Source organism: Salvelinus namaycush, chromosome 21 (assembly GCF_016432855.1).
Source record: "Salvelinus namaycush isolate Seneca chromosome 21, SaNama_1.0, whole genome shotgun sequence".
Lineage (NCBI taxonomy): Eukaryota > Metazoa > Chordata > Actinopteri > Salmoniformes > Salmonidae > Salvelinus > Salvelinus namaycush.
The window spans coordinates 49,005,229-49,029,945 of NC_052327.1; the positions used below are offsets into that span (position 1 = coordinate 49,005,229).

The following is a 24,717-nucleotide window of genomic DNA, read 5'->3' on the forward strand; positions in this document are numbered from 1 at the left end:
TAAAATGACATACAAATATCTAGCTGCCTGTAGCTCAGGCCCTGAAGCAAAGACATGCTTATTCTTGGTACCATTTGAAAGGAAACACTTTGAAGTTTGTGGAAATGTGAAAATAATGTAGGAGAATATAACAATAGATCTGGTAAAAGATACAAAGAAAAAACCAACTGTTCTTTTGTTTTTGTTTTTGTACAATCATCGTTGAAATGCAAGAGAAAGGCCATAATGTATTATTCCAGCCCAGGTACAATTTAGATTTTGGTCACTAGATGGCAGCAGTGTATGTACAAATACTGATCCAATGAACCATTGCATTTCTGTATAAAAAAAAACTGCCCAAATGTGCCTAATTGGTTTATTAATCAGTTTTCATGTTCAAAATTGTGCACTCCTCAAACAATAGCATGGTATTATTTCACTGTAATAGCTACTGTAAATTGGACAGTGCAGTTAGATTAACAAGAATGTAAGCTTTCTGCCAATATCAGATATGTCTATGTCCTGGGAAATGTTCTTGTTACTTACAACCTCATGCTAATCACATTAGCCTACGTTAGCTCAACCGTGGACAGGACACCGATCCCGAAGAAGTGTTAACTAACCCAGAATTTATAATATAATAAAATAAAATCATTCCATACAAACCTCACTACTCCCATCACCCCCACCCCAAATATGCATCAAACTCTTTGGTTTTGGCAGAAGTCATTCATTTTCAATGGAGCAGTACGCAACACTAGGTTGGGTGTGCGGCTGTGATGAGACGACGCTTCGAACACACCGACAGCATATTTGCGCAAAATAGGACACAATATCATCTGTCTATGTGTACAACAAAGGTTCAACATTCAACTTCTGCCACCATTTCTGTCCTGTCATCCTCCCCCATGAAGGAGGGTGCATCAGTTTGAGGAATTCATTCTGAGCCGACTGTAGATCATTGGAGCAGTGGGGATCAGGATCGCCTTTGTCCAGGTAAAGTTGTGTCTGGGACTCACCTTACATGAATGTAGACTTGGGCTAACTTAATAACATTATTAACTTAGTTTAACTGAATTTTACACGTGAACTTGGTTTGTTCGAGAAAGTGTGCAAAGCTGTCATCAAGGCAAAGGGTGACAACTTTAAAGAATCTCAAATCTCAAATATTTTGATATGTTTAACACTTTTTTGGTTACTACATGATTCCATATGTGTTATTTAATAGTTTTGATGTCTTCACTATTATTTTACAATGTTGAAAATAATAAAAAAATAAATTAAAACCCTCGAATGAGTAGGTGTGTCCAAACTTTTGACTGGTACTGTATATACATACAAAGGTTTTGTAAAGGATATTCACATCGTTTTATGCTCACTTCACTTGCTGTACGTTAGACGTTTATTTTGAAATTGGTTCAGAGTGAAAACGGCTGTTGAACTGTCATTGGCTAGAGGAAGAGGAAGTTGAACTCTGATCACTTCCTGTTTTCATTTTTTTTTTTAAACAGTGGTCTGAAGTAGCAGCCAACCGATTTGATCTCGGTAAACCACTGAAATGTCTTCTAAGCCCACTTGTCTAATTGTGGCCAGTGCAGCTTCACAAGGTAAGGCGTTAACACGTTATGAACATTTCATTTCTTCCACTTCTGTCGATACGAGCACGTCAAGCTAGCGCTGCTGAATGTAACCTTATGTCATGTGACGGACGACAATGAGTCTTCATATTTTCAATGAACTAGATAGCTATTGCACCCATATTAGTCATGTTTTACAGTATCTTTTCTGTGTCAAAAAGGGAAATATGACTAATTTGTAGCTGTGCTGTTATCTTATCCCGGATTGTTTGTTTGACACAATCATTATCATATTGTACATTCATCACCATGAATGGTTCATACTGCTGCTTTAGTAGCTAGCCTGCTGTTTTAAGTTCTCTCTCTCCTGTCATCAGGAGTGTCTGCTCGGTCGTTCCATCAAGCCTTCTGTCTCTGCAGTTCAGTGTTCAACCTGCAGACTGCTACACCAGGGGTAAGAAACACACGGAGACACACACACACACACACACAGACAGACACACCAAAAAAAACACACAAGATGTTGGTGTCTTGTCATTTCCAGGGGAAGCCCATAGATTTTGTCGGGGTGGATGAAACCACAGCCAGATGGGTCCAAGACTTCAGCCAAAAGTCTTTTGCGACCCCAGCCAAGTTGGAGTCAATAGACGGTAAGATTACATGCATAAGTTTGTAACCTTCGTATATTTCTTTGCCGCATTCATATCCAAAATATGTCAATTGCTACACGGTAATTGAGCGGTCAGTTATTTGACTGTTAAGATACAAATGGAAATAGTTGGCGTAATACTTTGCCCGAAGGTCACGTGACGATGTCGTGACTGTCCCCTATATTCCAGGTGCTCGGTACCAAGCTCTGCTGATTCCAGATTGTCCTGGGGCGCTCACTGACCTGGCACACAGTGGCTCTCTGGCACGTATCCTCGCACACTTCACCTCACAGCAGAGTCAGTACCCTACCCTGTGCTCTATCCCGTAGTCTCTCGTGTAGATCTCTACACCACAGATCCCCTAACACAGACTAGGTCTCTATTCAATCCGCTAAAGCCCAATACCAATTTAAAGGTAATGCTCCTGCATTGGGTGGAGACTGCATTCATGGTAAACAAATATGTATATGTCGGCTCAATCCGAAATTACCTTTTTAAATTTCTATCGCACGGCGATCCAGATCCGACAGAGGCCTCAGCTAAATCTTGGACTCAAAATGTTTAAGAAACTAATATTGTGAAACATTGTTGCGTGGTTTGTGAGCTGTTGTTTTGACACGACCATGTCTGTACCAGAGGCGGTGTGCGCTATAGGACAAGGGGTATCTGGTCTGTGCTGCGCCGTAGAAGGACAGAGGTGGATCTTCACTGGCTACAGTCTCACTGGGGTTAGTCTAGGGGGGGGGGGGGGGCAGGGAATAACACTACGTTCCAAATTCATGAAAGCCAATAATAAACCTGATTTTTACATGAAAATATATGGTTACTCGTTTCATACAACTTCCATTCTCCTGGTTGTGTTATTTCCCAGCCGTCTGTGTTTGAGTTGGTGAGGAGCCCAGACTTTGCCAACCTGCCTCTGATCGTGGAGGACTTTGTCAAGGACAGCGGAGGATCGTACACCGGTGAGTGTGGGAGATAACTGGTATTTTTGTTCCAGGACGTCTACATTGCAGAGGATTTTGAGAAAATGATCAATAAGTAGGGTTGAAAAAATTCTGGTAACTTTCCACCAAAATCCCAGTTGGAACAGTCCCAGAGTCAGGAAGGAGGAGGCAATACATTCAGAATACTACAACCCAGAGTCAGGAAGGAGGAGGCAATACATTCAGAATACTACAACCCAGAATCAGGAAGGAGTAGGCAATACATTCAGAATACTACAACCCAGAATCAGGAAGGAGTAGGCAATACATTCAGAATACTACAACCCAGAGTCAGGAAGGAGGAGGCAATACATTCAGAATACTACAACCCAGAATCAGGAAGGAGTAGGCAATACATTCAGAATACTACAACCCAGAATCAGGAAGGAGTAGGCAATACATTCAGAATACTACAACCCCGAATCAGGAAGGAGGAGGCAATACATTCAGAATACTACAACCCAGAATCAGGAAGGAGGAGGCAATACATTCAGAATACTACAACCCAGAATCAGGAAGGAGTAGGCAATACATTCAGAATACTACAACCCCGAATCAGGAAGGAGGAGGCAATACATTCAGAATACTACAACCCAGAATCAGGAAGGAGGAGGCAATACATTCAGAATACTACAACCCAGAGTCAGGAAGGAGGAGGCAATACATTCAGAATACTACAACCCAGAATCAGGAAGGAGGAGGCAATACATTCAGAATACTACAACCCAGAATCAGGAAGGAGGAGGCAATACATTCAGAATACTACAACCCAGAGTCAGGAAGGAGGAGGCAATACATTCAGAATACTACAACCCAGAGTCAGGAAGGAGTAGGCAATACATTCAGAATACTACAACCCAGAATCAGGAAGGAGGCAATACATTCAGAATACTACAACCCAGAATCAGGAAGGAGGAGGCAATACATTCAGAATACTACAACCCAGAATTTCTGGCAAACCTGTTTTTTTGGGGGGGTGGAGTGAGTGGAATTTTGCCACCCTATCAGTAGATCATATTGATTGGCTTCCTGCCATGTTCAACACTACTTCAGAATGAGATCTGAATTGGTCTCATGTCTCGACACGAGGAAGTCATGTTTTAACACGGCAGGAAGCCAATCAATATGACTGACGTGGATGTTAAGTGTTGTGTCTCGAGCAAAAAACAAAAGATGTAACCTGATGTATTTCTGTTGTTTTTCCAGCTAGTCAGGAGGACGCCGTGCATGTCGTGATCGACAGACACCTGGTGACCGGACAGAACACACAGTCTACGTCAGTCGCTGTCAATAACCTCATCATGCTCTGTAATGGAAAGTAACATGTCTTCTGTTCAGCTACGTAGGGACCAAGCTAAAAAGCCCTGGGCCGGGATTCAATCCGATCGTGCTTTGACAGCTATGCGCCATTTTTAAAAAGGTGATCTGCCATTGAATCGACATATGCAGCGTTTATCATGAATGCGTGGGAATATTGCCTTTTAAAGGAGCTACTGCCTTTGAAAAGCCACGAATCCATTTGAAAATGGCCAATTTGGCATCGATATGAGTTAGTGTAAATCGGATCATTTTGGTCATAAAGTGGGTCTCGTCTAAAATGGAGTTTGGAATATCTGTGTGTCACAACGGATAAATTAAGGTTGGGTTTTGATTTGACGATGTCCATTTACCCACTAACACGGGGTGAACAGCTGCTGTGATTGTTCTCTATCCAATAGCATAAACAGTGAGACAGACCTGCCCAGCAGCTCCGACTTTTACATAAGACAACAAATCGCAAATTTTTTTCTTTTTACTTGAGAAAAACTGCACCAAACACCTTTTTTAGATGTAAAATTACACAACTAAAACATCAACTCAATACATCTGTAATAAATGTAATCTTCGATTCATTCTGGGGATTTTCAGGAAGTGAAATAGGCTTCATGGGGAATAAACAGATTTAACCACACCTCCAAAACTGAAACCTGTTTTTCTAATAAGCAGAAAAACGTGCCAATCGGCGTCTTCCGTGGCTCTTTTAAAAAGGTGCGTTGCCCACAAAGCGCGATCGGATTTAATCCCAGCCTTATTTTGACATGAACAGGATATGATTTAGCAGACAGGGCTCAGAGTATACATACAGTAAGAAGACTGAACCTTTCAAATACAGGTGTCGCAGGCAAAATCTCAAAGTAGAGCTCCTTTACATTTAGTGCGATCAAGGACAAATAAAGGTTCTGGGTACAAATGTGATAATATGAAGTTTAGTTGGGCCATGAGGACAACTCCTGTCTTATGTACTGTACACCAGGGTTGGTGCAATTCCATTTCAGAAAGTAAACCAAATTCCAATTAGACCTTGTAGAAGAGATTTGAATTTTCAGTGCTCTTCCTGAATCGACTGGATTTTAGATGGAATTGAGGCCAACCCTGCAGTCTACTACAGCAGAGGTTTGTAGTACTACTAGCGTAGCTACCACACACAGCCTAATTCAACAGCCACCGGTGAGGTATTAGAAAAAGTATCACTGTATGTATGTACATTTCTATTGTCGATTACATTTTTATATTAAAAACAAACACTGAACAATGTACCTTTTTTTTAATTTCATGTCAAAGCAACATTCCTGCAGCAGACTGGTGTCTGATTTAGACCTGACAAACATGATGTAGCCTCAGATGTAGGACTACAGTAGGCTTAATCTAGGTCCGGGAAACCAGTCCTTAAAATGGTAGAAGAATACTTCATATCTTTCCATTTTTAAATACATGAACACCTCGTGTGTGTGACACACCCCATAATAACCCTGTCACCAACCCCCAGTTAAACTGCTTTGATGGATGCTCTTGCCACGTTAGCAGCTTCAAGTTCCTTAGTTCAGTTTGTCACCCCTCGTCACATTTACTCCACATACAACACGGCCTCCGTCTCCAATGATCACTCTTCCTGAGATAAGAGACGTCATTCATCAAAATAAATGGTAGAATCCTCATGCTTGGCTGGTGCTCAGTGGCTCAGCAAATATTACCGTTTATCGATTTGCTAAAAAAAATAAAAAGGAGCTTGAGTCTCTTACTCTGATTGGCTCATAACAGGTCATAAAAATAGTCCAGCCCCTGGCCCAGTTCCCACATGGAGATTCCTGTACCTAACTCAGTGGCTAAAGAGATCCGCTGGTGGAGAGACTAGAGGAGAGAGAGAGACAGGGCAATACATTATAAAGGATCTGTGTTTCTGGAAAATGTTGTTTGATCATGAATCAACTCAAACCTGGTGTACCATGATACTCTTTCAGTGTATTTATCTGGTTATTTTGAGAATCGTCTGCAGTGCATTTGGAAAATATTCAGAATTGATGCTTTCCCTCCCCTGAATCTACACATATGACAAAGCAAAAACAGGTTTTTAGAAATGTTAGCAAATGTATAAAATTTAAAAAACAGATACCTTATTTAAATAAGTATTCAGACCCTTTTATGAGACTAGAAATTGAGCTCAGGTGCATCCTGTTTCCATTGATCATTCTTGAGATATTTCTACAACTTGATTGGAGTTCACCTGTGGTCAATTCATTTGATTGGACATGATTTGGAAAGGCACACACCTGTCTATAAAACCAAGCCATGAGGTCGAAGGAATTATCTGTAGAGTGTCGAGACAGGATTGTGTCGAGGCACAGATCTGGGGAAGGGTACCAAAACATTTCTGCGGCATTGAAGGTCCCCAAGAAGACAGAGGCCTCCATCATTCTTCAAATTGAAGAAGTTTGGAACCACCAAGACTCTTCCTAGAGCTGGACGCCCAGCCAAACTGAGCAATCAGGGGAGAAGGGCCTTGGTCAGGGAGGTGACCAGGAACCCGATGGTCACTTTGACGCCTCCCTAGAGTTCATCTGTGGAGATGGAAGAACCTTCCAGAAGGACAACCATCTCTGCAGCACTCCACCAATCAGGCCTTTATGGTAGAGTGGCCAGACGGAAGCCACTCCTCAGTAAAAAGGCACCTAAATGACTCTGACCATGAGAAACAAGATTGAACTCTTTGGCCTAAATGCCACGTCTGGAGGAAACCTGGCACCATCCCTACGGTGAAGCATGGTGGTGGCAGCATCATGCTGTGGGGGTGTTTTTCAGCAGCAGGGACTGGGAGACTAGTCAGGATCGAGGTACAGATATCCTTGATGAAAACCTGCTCCAGAGCGCTCAGGACCTCAGACTGGGACGAAGTTTCACCTTCCAACAGGACAACAACCCTAAACACACAGCCAAGACAATGCCGAAGTGGCTTTGGGACAAGTCTCTAAATGTCCTAGAGTGGCCCAGCCAGAGCCCGGACTTGAACATCTCTGCAGATCCTGAAAATAGCTGTGCATCGACACTCCCCATCCAACCTGACAGAGCTTGAGAGGATCTGCAGAGAAGAATGGGAGAAACTCCCCAAATACAGGTGTGCCAAGTACTGAGTAAATGGTCTGAATACTTATGTAAATGTGATGTTTCAGTTTTTTATATATATATCAATTTGCTAAAATGTATCAAAACCTGTTTTTGCTTTGTCATGATGGGGTAGTGTGTGTAGATTGAGGTAAAAAACAACAACAATTTAATTAATTTAAGAATAAGGCTGTAACGTAACAAGATGTGTAATAAATCAAGGTGTCTGAATACTTTCCCGTATGGTGTCTGATGTATATCAAAGGGAGGTCAAAGGGTCATACCTTCAGTGTTGGGTAATACACCACATGCTTGACTCCATTGCTCCTAGAAGGTGGAACACAAAGTGAGTTACTGTGGTGTGAAGATATCAGACAAGACCCATTTCTTCACCAAGACAGTAAATAAAGGAGTGCTGAATGGAAACTGCACTTCACATAATCTAGGAATGATCGTTCTTTTACGTGACATAATGAAGTTAAAGAATACCATAATCTGGTAGACTAACTGTCCCTCTAATACCATAATCTGGTAGACTAACTGTCCCCCTAATACCATAATCTGGTAGACTAACTGTCCCTCTAATACCATAATCTGGTAGACTAACTGTCCCCCTAATACCATAATCTGGTAGACTAACTGTCCCCCTAATACCATAATCTGGTAGACTAACTGTCCCCCTAATACCATAATCTGGTAGACTAACTGTCCCCCTAATACCATAATCTGGTAGACTAACTGTCCCTCTAATACCATAATCTGGTAGACTAACTGTCCCTCTAATACCATAATCTGGTAGACTAACTGTCCCTCTAATACCATAATCTGGTAGACTAACTGTCCCTCTAATACCATAATCTGGTAGACTAACTGTCCCCCTAATACCATAATCTGGTAGACTAACTGTCCCCCTAATACCATAATCTGGTAGACTAACTGTCCCCCTAATACCATAATCTGGTAGACTAACTGTCCCCCTAATACCATAATCTGGTAGACTAACTGTCCCCCTAATACCATAATCTGGTAGACTAACTGTCCCCCTAATACCATAATCTGGTAGACTAACTGTCCCTCTAATACCATAATCTGGTAGACTAACTGTCCCCCTAATACCATAATCTGGTAGACTAACTGTCCCTCTAATACCATAATCTGGTAGACTAACTGTCCCCCTAATACCATAATCTGGTAGACTAACTGTCCCCCTAATACCATAATCTGGTAGACTAACTGTCCCCCTAATACCATAATCTGGTAGACTAACTGTCCCTCTAATACCATAATCTGGTAGACTAACTGTCCCTCTAATACCATAATCTGGTAGACTAACTGTCCCTCTAATACCATAATCTGGTAGACTAACTGTCCCTCTAATACCATAATCTGGTAGACTAACTGTCCCTCTAATACCATAATCTGGTAGACTAACTGTCCCCCTAATACCATAATCTGGTAGACTAACTGTCCCTCTAATACCATAATCTGGTAGACTAACTGTCCCTCTAATACCATAATCTGGTAGACTAACTGTCCCTCTAATACCATAATCTGGTAGACTAACTGTCCCTCTAATACCATAATCTGGTAGACTAACTGTCCCTCTAATACCATAATCTGGTAGACTAACTGTCCCTCTAATACCATAATCTGGTAGACTAACTGTCCCCCTAATACCATAATCTGGTAGACTAACTGTCCCCCTAATACCATAATCTGGTAGACTAACTGTCCCCCTAATACCATAATCTGGTAGACTAACTGTCCCTCTAATACCATAATCTGGTAGACTAACTGTCCCCCTAATACCATAATCTGGTAGACTAACTGTCCCTCTAATACCATAATCTGGTAGACTAACTGTCCCTCTAATACCATAATCTGGTAGACTAACTGTCCCTCTAATACCATAATCTGGTAGACTAACTGTCCCTCTAATACCATAATCTGGTAGACTAACTGTCCCTCTAATACCATAATCTGGTAGACTAACTGTCCCTCTAATACCATAATCTGGTAGACTAACTGTCCCTCTAATACCATAATCTGGTAGACTAACTGTACCCCTAATACCATAATCTGGTAGACTAACTGTACCTCTTGTAGCTGAAGTAGTGCTCCTCAGCCTGTTCATCCCATAGTAGTCGAGGCTTCAGCTCCTTCAACAGCTCTATGAACCTTTACAGGAAACAAAGGAGAGAGGGTTGAAGAGGGACCGGAGGTGACAGAGAGAGAGAGGGTTGAAGAGGGACCGGAGGTGACAGAGAGAGAGAGGGTTGAAGGGGACCTGGAAGTGACAGAGAGAGGGTTGAAGGGGACCTGGAAGTGACAGAGAGAGAGAGGGTTGAAGAGGGACCGGAGGTGACAGAGAGAGAGAGGGTTGAAGGGGGACCGGAGGTGACAGAGAGAGAGGGTTGAAGGGGGACCGGAGGTGACAGAGAGAGAGAGGGTTGAAGGGGGACCGGAGGTGAGAGAGAGAGGGTTGAAGGGGGACCGGAGGTGACAGAGAGAGAGAGGGTTGAAGGGGGACCGGAGGTGACAGAGAGAGAGAGGGTTGAAGGGGGACCGGAGGTGACAGAGAGAGAGAGGGTTGAAGGGGGACCGGAGGTGACAGACAGAGAGAGAGAGAGAGAGGGTTGAAGGGGGGCTGGAGGTGACAGAGAGAGAGAGGGTTGAAGGGGGACTGGAGGTGACAGAGAGAGAGAGGGTTGAAGGGGGACCGGAGGTGACAGAGAGAGAGAGAGAGAGAGGGTTGAAGGGGGACCGGAGGTGACAGAGAGAGAGAGGGTTGAAGGGGGACCGGAGGTGACAGAGAGAGAGAGAGAGAGAGAGAGAGGGTTGAAGGGAGACTGGAGGTGACAGAGAGAGAGAGAGAGAGGGTTGAAGGGGGACTGGAGGTGACAGAGAGAGAGAGGGTTGAAGGGGGACCGGAGGTGACAGAGAGAGAGAGAGAGAGGGAGAGGGTTGAAGGGGGACTGGAGGTGACAGAGAGAGAGAGGGTTGAAGGGGGACCGGAGGTGACAGAGAGAGAGAGAGAGAGAGGGTTGAAGGGGGACCGGAGGTGACAGAGAGAGAGAGGGTTGAAGGGGGACTGGAGGTGACAGAGAGAGAGAGAGAGGGTTGAAGGGGCACCGGAGGTGACAGAGAGAGAGAGAGAGAGAGAGGGTTGAAGGGGGACCGGAGGTGACAGAGAGAGAGAGAGAGAGAGGGTTGAAGGGGGACCGGAGGTGACAGAGAGAGAGAGAGAGAGGGTTGAAGGGGGACCGGAGGTGACAGAGAGAGAGAGAGAGAGAGGGTTGAAGGGGGACCGGAGGTGACAGAGAGAGAGAGAGAGTTGAAGGGGGACCGGAGGTGACAGAGAGAGAGAGAGAGAGAGGGTTGAAGGGGGACCGGAGGTGACAGAGAGAGAGGGTTGAAGGGGGACCGGAGGTGACAGAGAGAGAGAGAGAGAGGGTTGAAGGGGGACCGGAGGTGACAGAGAGAGAAAGAGAGAGGGTTGAAGGGGGACCGGAGGTGACAGAGAGAGAGAGGGTTGAAGGGGGACCGGAGGTGACAGAGAGAGAGAGAGAGAGAGAGGGTTGAAGGGGGGCCGGAGGTGACAGAGAGAGAGAGGGTTGAAGGGGGACTGGAGGTGACAGAGAGAGAGAGGGTTGAAGGGGGACCGGAGGTGACAGAGAGAGAGAGAGAGAGAGGGTTGAAGGGGGACCGGAGGTGACAGAGAGAGAGAGGGTTGAAGGGGGACCGGAGGTGACAGAGAGAGAGAGAGAGAGAGAGAGAGGGTTGAAGGGAGACTGGAGGTGACAGAGAGAGAGAGAGAGAGGGTTGAAGGGGGACTGGAGGTGACAGAGAGAGAGAGGGTTGAAGGGGGACCGGAGGTGACAGAGAGAGAGAGAGAGAGGGAGAGGGTTGAAGGGGGACTGGAGGTGACAGAGAGAGAGAGGGTTGAAGGGGGACCGGAGGTGACAGAGAGAGAGAGAGAGAGAGGGTTGAAGGGGGACCGGAGGTGACAGAGAGAGAGAGGGTTGAAGGGGGACTGGAGGTGACAGAGAGAGAGAGAGAGGGTTGAAGGGGCACCGGAGGTGACAGAGAGAGAGAGAGAGAGAGAGAGGGTTGAAGGGGGACCGGAGGTGACAGAGAGAGAGAGAGAGAGAGGGTTGAAGGGGGACCGGAGGTGACAGAGAGAGAGAGAGAGAGGGTTGAAGGGGGACCGGAGGTGACAGAGAGAGAGAGAGAGAGAGGGTTGAAGGGGGACCGGAGGTGACAGAGAGAGAGAGAGAGTTGAAGGGGGACCGGAGGTGACAGAGAGAGAGAGAGAGAGAGGGTTGAAGGGGGACCGGAGGTGACAGAGAGAGAGGGTTGAAGGGGGACCGGAGGTGACAGAGAGAGAGAGAGAGAGGGTTGAAGGGGGACCGGAGGTGACAGAGAGAGAAAGAGAGAGGGTTGAAGGGGGACCGGAGGTGACAGAGAGAGAGAGGGTTGAAGGGGGACCGGAGGTGACAGAGAGAGAGAGAGAGAGAGAGGGTTGAAGGGGGACTGGAGGTGACAGAGAGAGAGAGAGAGAGAGAGAGAGGGTTGAAGGGGGACCGGAGGTGACAGAGAGAGAGAGAGAGAGAGAGGGTTGAAGGGAGACTGGAGGTGACAGAGAGAGAGAGAGAGGGTTGAAGGGGGACCGGACGTGACAGAGAGAGAGAGAGAGAGGGTTGAAGGGGGACCGGAGGTGACAGAGAGAGAGAGAGAGAGAGGGTTGAAGGGGGACCGGAGGTGACAGAGAGAGAGAGAGAGAGAGAGAGAGAGGGTTGAAGGGGGACCGGAGGTGACAGAGAGAGAGAGAGAGAGGGTTGAAGGGAGACTGGAGGTGACAGAGAGAGAGGGTTGAAGGGGGACCGGAGGTGACAGAGAGAGAGAGAGAGGGTTGAAGGGGGACTGGAGGTGACAGAGAGAGAGAGAGGGTTGAAGGGGGACCGGAGGTGACAGAGAGAGAGAGGGTTGAAGAGGGACTGGAGGTGACAGAGAGAGAGAGAGAGGGTTGAAGGGGGACTGGAGGTGACAGAGAGAGAGAGAGAGGGTTGAAGGGGGACCGGAGGTGACAGAGAGAGAGAGAGAGAGAGAGGGTTGAAGGGGGACCTGGAAGTGACAGAGAGAGAGAGAGAGAGAGGGTTGAAGGGGGACCTGGAAGTGACAGAGAGAGAGAGAGAGAGAGGGTTGAAGGGGGACCGGAGGTGACAGAGAGAGAGAGAGGGAGAGGGAGAGAGAGAGAGAGAGAGGGTTGAAGGGGGACCGGAGGTGACAGAGAGAGAGGGTTGAAGGGGGACCGGAGGTGACAGAGAGAGAGAGAGAGAGGGTTGAAGGGGGACCGGAGGTGACAGAGAGAGAGAGAGAGAGGGTTGAAGGGGGACCGGAGGTGACAGAGAGAGAGAGAGAGGGTTGAAGGGGGACCGGAGGTGACAGAGAGAGAGAGAGAGGGTTGAAGGGGGACCGGAGGTGACAGAGAGAGAGAGAGAGGGTTGAAGGGGGACCGGAGGTGACAGAGAGAGAGAGGGTTGAAGGGGGACCGGAGGTGACAGAGAAAGAGAGAGGGTTGAAGGGGGACCGGAGGTGACAGAGAGAGAGAGAGAGAGAGAGAGAGAGAGAGAGAGAGGGTTGAAGGGGGACCGGAGGTGACAGAGAGAGAGAGAGAGAGGGTTGAAGGGGGACCGGAGGTGACAGAGAGAGAGAGAGGGGGTTGAAGGGGGACCGGAGGTGACAGAGAGAGAGAGAGAGAGAGAGAGAGGGTTGAAGGGGGACTGGAGGTGACAGAGAGAGAGAGAGAGGGTTGAAGGGGGACCGGAGGTGACAGAGAGAGAGAGGGTTGAAGAGGGACTGGAGGTGACAGAGAGAGAGAGGGTTGAAGGGGGACTGGAGGTGACAGAGAGAGAGGGTTGAAGGGGGACCGGAGGTGACAGAGAGAGAGGGTTGAAGGGGGACCGGAGGTGACAGAGAGAGAGAGAGAGAGAGAGGGTTGAAGGGGGACCGGAGGTGACAGAGAGAGAGAGAGAGAGAGAGGGTTGAAGGGGGACCGGAGGTGACAGAGAGAGAGAGAGAGAGAGGGTTGAAGGGGGACCGGAGGTGACAGAGAGAGAGAGAGAGAGGGTTGAAGGGGGACCGGAGGTGACAGAGAGAGAGAGAGAGAGAGAGGGTTGAAGGGGGACTGGAGGTGACAGAGAGAGAGAGAGAGAGGGTTGAAGGGAAACTGGAGGTGACAGAGAGAGAGAGAGAGGGTTGAAGGGGGACCGGAGGTGACAGAGAGAGAGAGAGAGAGAGAGAGGGTTGAAGGGGGACTGGAGGTGACAGAGAGAGAGAGAGAGAGAGAGGGTTGAAGGGGGACTGGAGGTGACAGAGAGAGAGAGAGGGTTGAAGGGGGACCTGGAAGTGACAGAGAGAGAGAGAGAGAGAGAGAGAGGGTTGAAGGGGGACCGGAGGTGACAGAGAGAGAGAGGGTTGAAGGGGGACCTGGAAGTGACAGAGAGAGAGAGAGAGAGAGAGAGGGTTGAAGGGGGACCGGAGGTGACAGAGAGAGAGAGGGTTGAAGAGGGACTGGAGGTGACAGAGAGAGAGAGGGTTGAAGGGGGACCGGAGGTGACAGAGAGAGAGAGAGAGAGAGGGTTGAAGGGGGACCGGAGGTGACAGATAGAGAGAGAGAGAGAGAGAGGGTTGAAGGGGGACCGGAGGTGACAGATAGAGAGAGAGAGAGAGAGAGGGTTGAAGGGGGACCGGAGGTGACAGATAGAGAGAGAGAGAGAGAGAGGGTTGAAGGGGGACCGGAGGTGACAGATAGAGAGAGAGAGAGAGAGAGGGTTGAAGGGGGACCGGAGGTGACAGATAGAGAGAGAGAGAGAGAGGGTTGAAGGGGGACCGGAGGTGACAGAGAGAGAGAGAGAGAGAGAGAGGGTTGAAGGGGGACCGGAGGTGACAGAGAGAGAGAGAGAGAGAGGGTTGAAGGGGGACCGGAGGTGACAGAGAGAGAGAGAGAGAGAGGGTTGAAGGGGGACCGGAGGTGACAGAGAGAGAGAGAGAGAGAGGGTTGAAGGGGGACCGGAGGTGACAGAGAGAGAGAGAGAGAGGGTTGAAGGGGACCGGAGGTGACAGAGAGAGAGAGAGAGAGGGTTGAAGGGGGACCGGAGGTGACAGAGAGAGAGAGAGAGAGGGTTGAAGGGGGACCGGAGGTGACAGAGAGAGAGAGAGAGAGGGTTGAAGGGGGACCGGAGGTGACAGAGAGAGAGAGAGAGAGGGTTGAAGGGGGACCGGAGGTGACAGAGAGAGAGAGAGAGAGAGGGTTGAAGGGGGACCGGAGGTGACAGAGAGAGAGAGAGAGAGGGTTGAAGGGGGACCGGAGGTGACAGAGAGAGAGAGAGAGAGGGTTGAAGGGGGACCGGAGGTGACAGAGAGAGAGAGAGAGAGGGTTGAAGGGGGACCGGAGGTGACAGAGAGAGAGAGAGAGAGGGTTGAAGGGGGACCGGAGGTGACAGAGAGAGAGAGAGAGGGTTGAAGGGGGACCGGAGGTGACAGAGAGAGAGAGAGAGGGTTGAAGGGGGACCGGAGGTGACAGAGAGAGAGAGAGAGGGTTGAAGGGGGACCGGAGGTGACAGAGAGAGAGAGAGGGTTGAAGGGGGACCGGAGGTGACAGAGAGAGAGAGAGAGAGGGTTGAAGGGGGACCGGAGGTGACAGAGAGAGAGAGAGAGAGGGTTGAAGGGGGACCGGAGGTGACAGAGAGAGAGAGAGAGGGTTGAAGGGGGACTGGAGGTGACAGAGAGAGAGAGGGTTGAAGGGGGACCGGAGGTGAGACAGAGAGAGGGTTGAAGGGGGACTGGAGGTGAGACAGAGAGAGGGTTGAAGGGGGACTGGAGGTGAGACAGAGAGAGGGTTGAAGGGGGACCGGAGGTGACCGAGAGAGGGGGTTGAAGGGGGACCTGGAAGTGACAGAGATACAATCTTCTGTATAGATTACTAGTATAAAGTATTTATTAGGAGTGTCCTACCTGCCCCCCAGCAGTGGTTCAGCTCCGTAGGTGGAGAAGTCCAGTCCATACAAGTTGAGTCCCAGCAGTATCTTGTGTCTCCATTGGTTGTTGGGGGACAACTCTAGGACACATTCTCTCAGCCAGGGTAGAGGGGAGCTGGGGCCCGGTCTAGGAGGGAGAACCTGACTTATTGATATACTAAGAACAATGGGAGTGGCCTATAACATCTGTCAAAATGTTCAGTGATGGTCATTTTACCAATATAATATTGTTTTTTAAATAAAAGGATATGATTGTTTCAGTGAGAAGGAAATGTTACCGTTCAGAGGAGAAGTCGTAGGTCATTAGACTGAATCCGTCCACTACGGGAGCTAACTGCTCAAACTGCTCCCTCCCGAACATCCCCGGCTGGCCTGAACTGATCACAACAGGAAGATTAAACAAGGAGAAAATAAATGTTATAGCTAACTGCTCTCTCTCAGGATCAGACATGGTATTGATCTGATCACAACAGAAAGATTCAACTCCTCTCTCTCAGGATCAGACATGGTATTGATCTGATCACAACAGAAAGATTCAACTCCTCTCTCTCAGGATCAGACATGGTATTGATCTGATCACAACAGAAAGATTCAACTCCTCTCTCTCAGGATCAGACATGGTATTGATCTGATCACAGCAGAAGGATTCAACTCCTCTCTCTCAGGATCAGACATGGTATTGATCTGATCACAACAGAAGGATTCAACTCCTCTCTCTCAGGATCAGACATGGTATTGATCTGATCACAACAGAAGGATTCAACTCCTCTCTCTCAGGATCAGACATGGTAGTAATGGTATTGATCTGATCACAACAGAAGGATTCAACTCCTCTCTCTCAGGATCAGACATGGTATTGATCTGATCACAACAGAAGGATTCAACTCCTCTCTCTCAGGATCAGACATGGTATTGATCTGATCACAACAGAAGGATTCAACTCCTCTCTCAGGATCAGACATGGTATTGATCTGATCACAACAGAAGGATTCAACTCCTCTCTCAGGATCAGACATGGTATTGATCTGATCACAACAGAAGGATTCAACTCCTCTCTCAGGATCAGACATGGTATTGATCTGATCACAACAGAAGGATTCAACTCCTCTCAGGATCAGACATGGTAGTAATGGTATTGATTTGATCACAGCAGAAGGATTCAACTCCTCTCTCAGGATCAGACATGGTATTGATCTGATCACAACAGAAGGATTCAACTCCTCTCTCAGGATCAGACATGGTATTGATCTGATCACAACAGAAGGATTCAACTCCTCTCAGGATCAGACATGGTAGTAATGGTATTGATCTGATCACAGCAGAAGGATTCAACTCCTCTCTCAGGATCAGACATGGTAGTAATGGTATTGATTTGATCACAGCAGAAGGATTCAACTCCTCTCTCAGGATCAGACATGGTAGTAATGGTATTGATCTGATCACAGCAGAAGGATTCAACTCCTCTCTCAGGATCAGACATGGTATTGATCTGATCACAACAGAAGGATTCAACTCCTCTCTCAGGATCAGACATGGTAGTAATGGTATTGATCTGATCACAGCAGAAGGATTCAACTCCTCTCTCAGGATCAGACATGGTAGTAATGGTATTGATCTGATCACAGCAGAAGGATTCAACTCCTCTCTCAGGATCAGACATGGTATTGATCTGATCACAACAGAAGGATTCAACTCCTCTCTCTCAGGATCAGACATGGTATTGATCTGATCACAGCAGAAGGATTCAACTCCTCTCTCTCAGGATCAGACATGGTATTGATCTGATCACAACAGAAGGATTCAACTCCTCTCTCTCAGGATCAGACATGGTATTGATCTGATCACAGCAGAAGGATTCAACTCCTCTCTCTCAGGATCAGACATGGTAGTAATGGTATTGCAGGGATTTTTCTGCGATTAAAATCCTTGAGCGGACAGCCTAAGTATTTTTTTCAGGATGCCTAACTTAAAAGAGTGTAGTGTATTTTCGGGATGGAAAAACACTTTCAGTGTAAATTAAAAAGTACTAAAAGTGGAGATAAGATAGAAAAGATCACGGCGAATGTTAGATACATTAAACCTGTTGATGATCTGTTAAACTAACACTATCAAATGTCTGCCAGGATTGAATGTTATGGTTAAAGTTTGATGATGCCAGACTGTTAATGTATCTGTGACCCCGTGTGATTCTAGAGCAGCTGTTGTCTTCCTTTTATGTGTTTTAATGATCTGTATCACCTACCTTGGTGTGACGGCCGGTGGAATCTATTCCACCTACCTTGGTGTGACGGCCGGTGGAATCTGTATCACCTACCTTGGTGTGACGGTAGGTGGAATCTGTATCACCTACCTTGGTGTGACGGCCGGTGGAATCTATTCCACCTACCTTGGTGTGACGGTAGGTGGAATCTGTATCACCTACCTTGGTGTGACGGTAGGTGGAATCTGTATCACCTACCTTGGTGTGACGGCCGGTGGAATCTGTATCACCTACCTTGGTGTGACGGCCGGTGGAATCTGTATCACCTACCTTGGTGTGACGGCCGGTGGAATCTATTCCACCTACCTTGGTGTGACGGCCGGTGGAATCTATTCCACCTACCTTGGTGTGACGGCCGGTGGAATCTGTATCACCTACCTTGGTGTGACGGTAGGTGGAATCTGTATCACCTACCTTGGTGTGACGGTAGGTGGAATCTGTATCACCTACCTTGGTGTGACGGCCGGTGGAATCTGTATCACCTACCTTGGTGTGACGGCAGGTGGAATCTGTATCACCTACCTTGGTGTGACGGCCGGTGGAATCTGTATCACCTACCTTGGTGTGACGGCTGGTGGAATCTGTATCACCTACCTTGGTGTGACGGCAGGTGGAATCTGTACCACCTACCTTGGTGTGACGGCTGGTGGAATCTGTATCACCTACCTTGGTGTGACGGCCGGTGGAATCTATTCCACCTACCTTGGTGTGACGGCCGGTGGAATCTATTCCACCTACCTTGGTGTGACGGCCGGTGGAATCTGTACCACCTACCTTGGTGTGACGGCCGGTGGAATCTGTTCCACCTACCTTGGTGTGACGGCCGGTGGAATCTGTTCCACCTACCTTGGTGTGACGGCTGGTGGAATCTGTACCACCTACCTTGGTGTGACGGCCGGTGGAATCTGTTCCACCTACCTTGGTGTGACGGCTGGTGGAATCTGTATCACCTACCTTGGTGTGACGGCCGGTGGAATCTGTATCACCTACCTTGGTGTGACGGCCGGTGGAATCTATTCCACCTACCTTGGTGTGACGGCCGGTGGAATCTATTCCACCTACCTTGGTGTGACGGCCGGTGGAATCTGTATCACCTACCTTGGTGTGACGGCCGGTGGAATCTGTATCACCTACCTTGGTGTGACGGCCGGTGGAATCTGTATCACCTACCTTGGTGTGACGGCCGGTGGAATCTGTATCACCTACCTTGGTGTGACGGCCGGTGGAATCTGTACCACCTACCTTGGTGTGACGGCCGGTGGAATCTGTATCACCTACCTTGGTGTGACGGCCGGTGGAATCTGTATCACCTACCTTGGTGTGACGGCCGGTGGAATCTGTATCACCTACCTTGGTGTGACGGCAGGTGGAATCTGTACCACCTACCTTGGTGTGACGGCTGGTGGAATCTGTACCACCTACCTTGGTGTGACGGCTGGTGGAATCTGTTCCACCTACCTTGGTGTGACGGCTGGTGGAATCTGTATCACCTATCTTGGTGTGACGGTAGGTGGAATCTGTACCACCTACCTTGGTGTGACGGCTGGTGGAATCTGTTCCACCTACCTTGGTGTGACGGCTGGTGGAATCTGTATCACCTACCTTGGTGTGACGGCCGGTGGAATCTGTATCACCTACCTTGGTGTGACGGCAGGTGGAATCTATTCCACCTACCTTGGTGTGACGGCCGGTGGAATCTGTTCCACCTACCTTGGTGTGACGGCCGGTGGAATCTGTATCACCTACCTTGGTGTGACGGCTGGTGGAATCTGTATCACCTACCTTGGTGTGACGGCCGGTGGAATCTGTTCCACCTACCTTGGTGTGACGGCCGGTGGAATCTGTATCACCTACCTTGGTGTGACGGCTGGTGGAATCTGTATCACCTACCTTGGTGTGACGGCCGGTGGAATCTGTTCCACCTACCTTGGTGTGACGGCAGGTGGAATCTGTATCACCTACCTTGGTGTGACGGCTGGTGGAATCTGTATCACCTACCTTGGTGTGACGGCTGGTGGAATCTGTATCACCTACCTTGGTGTGACGGCCGGTGGAATCTGTTCCACCTACCTTGGTGTGACGGCTGGTGGAATGACCAGTACACATTCCAGCTTCTTCTCCTTAAGAGCCTCACAGATGTGTGTAATCATGTGGACCAACTCCCTGAATGGAAAGGTGTTTACAGTCAATACAAACCACGGTTGTAAAAGTTGATTTTAAGCTCTTCAGAGGGGTCATTACCATGACTACGACAGGTCACGGTGTCATGTGTTACTCACCCTCTCTTGTTCCCTCCCAGCTGACTCCACAGCTCCAGCGTATAGCCATCAAAGCCTTCTGTCTGCAAAGGCAGAACACAATTAGGCGTTTACATTTGACATGTTAGTCATTCAGGATACACTCCTATGTTGTAAACAGCGGAAGTCAACATCTGTAACAAACATTCACTTTGAGGTATACGACTGTATATGAGAATATTTACCGTTAAAAAAAAATACACAACACATTCAACTTTTTGTCAGTTGATAAATTGTTTTCAGTCTCACTTGCCAACTGATGTGATATAAATGTACTATAATGCATTAGTATTATATTGTGAATTCAACTCCTTATGTGCAGGCCCCATGGTCTTTTTATTTGACCTTTATTTAACTAGGCAAGTCAGTTAAGAACAAATTCTTATTTTCAATGACGGCCTAGGAACAGCGGCAGAACGACAGATTTGTACCTTGTCAGCTCTGGGATTCGTCTAGTACCCCAGAGACCAGGGTTTGATCCCCGTCTCCTCCTTTTTTTTCATTTTTTCTAAATGTCTGAAGAAAGCATAAATACCCCTCCTTACCTTAGCTACGTCCACCATCTCAGTCCCCAGCTCCTCGATCTCATCCTCACTGTCCAGAACACTCATATAGTCCTGGTACGACCAGCCGTCAAATAACAGGCGAGGAACTGAGCGAGAAGAAGAGAAGCATCAGATGATGAGGGCCCTGTGATTGGTTATCATGTGACAGAGAAAGATTCTATCCTGTATTTTAAGCCTTATCCAGAAATTAGAATTACACCAAAAATGAAATCATTTGTCTGAGGATGGTGCTGGAACATCTGATATAGAAACAAAACGGGACAGTTTGATGAAAAATATTTAAATAAAAAGGTTCAAATCCAAGCATGTCACATGGAGGAGGAGAGTTTGAATCAAGGGGGAGAGTTTGAATCAAGAGGGAGAGTTTGGATCAAGAGGAGGAGAGTTTGATCAAGAGGAGGAGAGTTTGGATCAGGAGGAGGAGAGTTTGGATCAAGAGGAGGAGAGTTTGGATCAAGAGGAGGAGAGTTTGGATCAGGAGGAGGAGAGTTTGGATCAGGAGGAGGAGAGTTTGGATCAGGAGGAGGAGAGTTTGGATCAGGAGGAGGAGAGTTTGGATCAGGAGGAGGAGAGTTTGGATCAGGAGGAGGAGAGTTTGATCAGGAGGAGGAGAGTTTGATCAAGAGGAGGAGAGTTTGATCAAGAGGAGAAGAGTTTGATCAAGAGGAGGAGAGTTTGATCAAGAGGAGAAGAGTTTGGATCAGGAGGAGAAGAGTTTGATCAGGAGGAGGAGAGTTAGATCATTGGAACTGGATGTGACTGAATGATACCATAGTGAGGTCATCTGGAAATATATTTTTTATTTAAACAGAAGCTGAGTTTAACACACTTACGCATTTTGATTTTTTTGTTTGCCTTCCGCACAGCTTTTACCCAACCTAGAAAGGAAGGAGAGTCTTTGAAAGACAACTTTATTTTCCATATAGTCCCTTAGTACACATTTCTGACTATCACAACTCTGTCAAGTCCTTCGTACACATTTCTGACTATCACAACTCTGTCAAGTCCTTAGTACACATTTCTGACTATCACAACTCTGTCAAGTCCTTAGTACACATTTCTGACTGTCACAACTCTGACAAGTCCTTAGTACACATTTCTTAGGCATCACAACTTTGTCTGACAACATCACAACTTTGTCTGGCATCAATCTGGTTAGTCTATGAAAAGATTACCTGGGTCATGATCATGTAGACCAGTGATATGGAAGCTCTCCGGTCCTCTCCGTCTCAGCTGAAGCCACACCGGAGACACGGAGGTCAGCTTAGAACCGAACACCTTGGCAACATCGTAACCATGAGAGTTCCACTGGAGCGTGAGAAGAGAAATAAAGCAGAAGGGAAAGGTTATATGAAGAGTTGATTCTAAATGTATTCTAGGCCGCATTCCACCCTGCATATCACTGCTGGCTTGCTTCTGAAGCTAAGCAGGGTTGGTCCTGGTCAGTCCCTGGATGGGAGACCAGCTGCTGCTGGAAGTGGTGTTGGAGGGCCAGTAGGAGGCACTCCTTCCTCTGGTCTAAAAAATATCCCAATGCCCCAGGGCAGTGATTGGGGACATTGCCCTGTGTGGGGTGCTGTCTTTCAGATGGGACGTTAAACAGGTGTCCTGACTCTCTGAGGTCATTAAAGATCCCATGGCACTTATCGTAAGAGTAGGGGTGTTAACCCCGGTGTCCTGGCTAAAATTCCCAATCTGGCCAACAAACCATTCACGGCCACCTGATAATCCCCAGTTTACAATTGACTCATTCATCCCCCTCCTCTCCCCTGTATCTATTCCCCAGGTCGTTGCTGTAAATGAGAACGTGTTCTCAGTCAACTGACCTGGTAAAATAATGGATTTTTAAAAAAGGAGCCTATTGATGAGATATAGCTCGTACACAACAGTAGTGAGATGATAGTTCCACTATTATATACACAGACATTGAATAGTAATAGCAGGGTGATCAGAACCAATCAGATAAACACATGGTACCTGCAGGTAGCCTGGGTACCATTCTGTATTGAGTTATCATGCCACTCCTTGCCATGCTAAACATGGAGTACAAGGAGTGGAATATTAGTGAATCGGGTTCTGGATTCCAGGCTAACCTGCAGGCAAAAATTGGCAACATTTCTGTAAAGGATAAAGTGTCACTGTTGTTCAAAGGTGACTGCAACGTTCAGTCTGGTTTAACCAGACTCTAAAACAACACACCAACATGCTTTTAGAGACTTACACAGCGCCTGACTTAGACTGAAATAGGTGCCGGTACTCATTTTGTGTGCCAGTACTGTTTATATTTAGGTGCAGGAACTCTGCAATAAGCTAATAATTTTTATAAGAGGTGCAGGAACTCAAACAGAAGAACATTTGTGATGCCGGAACTCAGCTCCGGTGAGCTCCAGCCCAAATCAAGCACTGCACTTACAGGAGTTATATAACCCAGTACGGGTCCTTGGAACGTGTGTTGAGTCACAGCCTGTTGGCAGTATCTCCTCTCCTCCTTTACGATGTCCTTCCACTGAGGGTCAGTAACAACCAGACCTCGCTCCAGCACCGACCGCTCTGCCTGGGACGTCTGATATAATAATAAACAAACACAAGATAAAATTATTTGCATGTGTAGTTGTAGAACCAACCAAACTGTAGTCTCCAAGGTTGGGGTCAATTTCAATTGGAAGGCTGTCAATTCAGGAAGTAAACTGAAATTCCAATTCAATCATTGAAAAAAGGGCATCTATTCTCAATGATTCCCTCAATAACCTGAAAAAAGGGCATCTATTTCTAAAGATGTTCAGTTTCTGGGATTTTAATTTCAAATCACTTCCTGAATTGACTGGCTTCAATTACAATTGACCCCAATTTGACCCCAACCCTGGTAGTCTTGTTGCCAGAATTGTGGAGCTGTGAGGAAGACACAGCAACTGTGGGAACTGGGATGAGACTAACTAAATAAACACTGACAATATCTATAATTAATTCATTGTGGTCTATTCTACAATACTGGTCCTTTACTTAAATCAGAACTGGGTAGGGGAGAATACAAAGTCCACACCATCTCCACACACATGGGCTGAGCCCTAGTGAGAACCCTTAACTCCAGCGTCCATATGCATAGCTGATTGAGCCCGTTACATACACTGGTTCCAGGATGCAAAATACTGATGCCACCACTCGTCCTCATCATAAATCACCACTATCCTCCTCTTCCTCACCTCTGGCTCCTGTGTTTTGGAGTCCTTCTTCTTGGCATCAGTCCTGGACAGCGTAGCACTAACATAGCTGACCAACAGGGTAACCAGTATGGTGTGTAGCACAATGATTAACGTTGCTTCTACTCTCATCTCTCCTCCGAGTCAAACTACACAGAGACAGGAATGGGACCAATTGCTGCTACTGCAGTTGGCTGCACCAACACGAACTGAAAAAAAAACGATTTCTAGCTACCCACTCAGATAATTACAAGTTCTAGCTAGTGAGATACAGGAAACTGTGTCGGAAGCATTTGCGAGTTCCGGCAAGAACCACCCCTGCCTGGATAGAGTTACGATGTTATTGTTGTCAAGTCAGCTGAACACCCAATGATGCATGGTGCCCACAGCCAGTTCAACGTTTTGATATGAATTATAACCAGTGAGAAATCACGAATATACTAGCAATCTCACTCAACTCTACCCATGTAGTTGCAGGTCTGTGGCTGTGTATACCATAGAGAATGATAGAGGCCTCTAGTAGCCAAAAGGCTATTTTAACATGTATTAGTAAGGGGCAGCGCCATTGAGGGCTTCCACCATTTTAATGTGGTCAACTGGGTGGGACTTCCAACTTCATTGGCTGAACCCTCCTGGTGACCATGTTGGAGTCATGTCCAACAGGGTCATCAGAAGGAATAAGCAGATCAAGAAGAAGAAAATTGACTAATTCAAAATGGAGATTGCCTCAATAGAGCTCTCCAGTTTGTA

General features: G+C 47.2%; 2 protein-coding genes across 2 annotated transcripts; one reads left to right on the top strand and one right to left on the bottom strand.

Annotated features, from left to right (window-relative positions):
- Positions 1-1,473: 1,473 nt before the first annotated feature.
- Positions 1,474-5,761, top strand: gatd1 (glutamine amidotransferase like class 1 domain containing 1). The gene is made up of 7 exons (XM_039017807.1): positions 1,474-1,586; positions 1,934-2,010; positions 2,101-2,206; positions 2,396-2,503; positions 2,843-2,934; positions 3,078-3,171; positions 4,399-5,761. The coding sequence occupies exons 1-7, from the start codon at positions 1,538-1,540 to the stop codon at positions 4,512-4,514; spliced, it is 642 nt and encodes a 213-aa protein (XP_038873735.1). The 5' UTR covers positions 1,474-1,537; the 3' UTR covers positions 4,515-5,761.
- chid1 (chitinase domain containing 1) lies at positions 5,762-24,459 on the bottom strand. The gene is made up of 12 exons (XM_039017806.1): positions 23,971-24,459; positions 23,184-23,333; positions 21,946-22,078; positions 21,604-21,648; positions 20,750-20,856; positions 20,187-20,248; positions 19,978-20,070; positions 15,926-16,024; positions 15,625-15,774; positions 9,706-9,786; positions 7,893-7,935; positions 5,762-6,360 (listed from the first exon to the last, which is right to left on the bottom strand). The coding sequence occupies exons 1-12, from the start codon at positions 24,097-24,099 to the stop codon at positions 6,262-6,264; spliced, it is 1,191 nt and encodes a 396-aa protein (XP_038873734.1). The 5' UTR covers positions 24,100-24,459; the 3' UTR covers positions 5,762-6,261.
- Between the last annotated feature and the right edge of the window lie 258 nt (positions 24,460-24,717).

What these genes read in the sequence shown, in the direction of transcription:
- gatd1 (XM_039017807.1), top strand. Translation starts at nt 1,538, where the DNA reads ATGTCTTCTAAGCCCACTTGTCTAATTGTGGCCAGTGCAGCTTCACAA. An exon ending in CAAGTTGGAGTCAATAGACG is followed by an intron (nt 2,207 to 2,395) that starts GTAAGATTACAT and finishes CCTATATTCCAG; the next exon opens with GTGCTCGGTACCAAGCTCTG. An exon ending in ACACTTCACCTCACAGCAGA is followed by an intron (nt 2,504 to 2,842) that starts GTCAGTACCCTA and finishes TGTCTGTACCAG; the next exon opens with AGGCGGTGTGCGCTATAGGA.
- chid1 (XM_039017806.1), bottom strand. Translation starts at nt 24,099, where the DNA reads ATGAGAGTAGAAGCAACGTTAATCATTGTGCTACACACCATACTGGTT. An exon ending in CTGGGAGGGAACAAGAGAGG is followed by an intron (nt 20,071 to 20,186) that starts GTGAGTAACACA and finishes CTTTCCATTCAG; the next exon opens with GGAGTTGGTCCACATGATTA. An exon ending in TACGACTTCTCCTCTGAACG is followed by an intron (nt 15,775 to 15,925) that starts GTAACATTTCCT and finishes TCTCCCTCCTAG; the next exon opens with ACCGGGCCCCAGCTCCCCTC.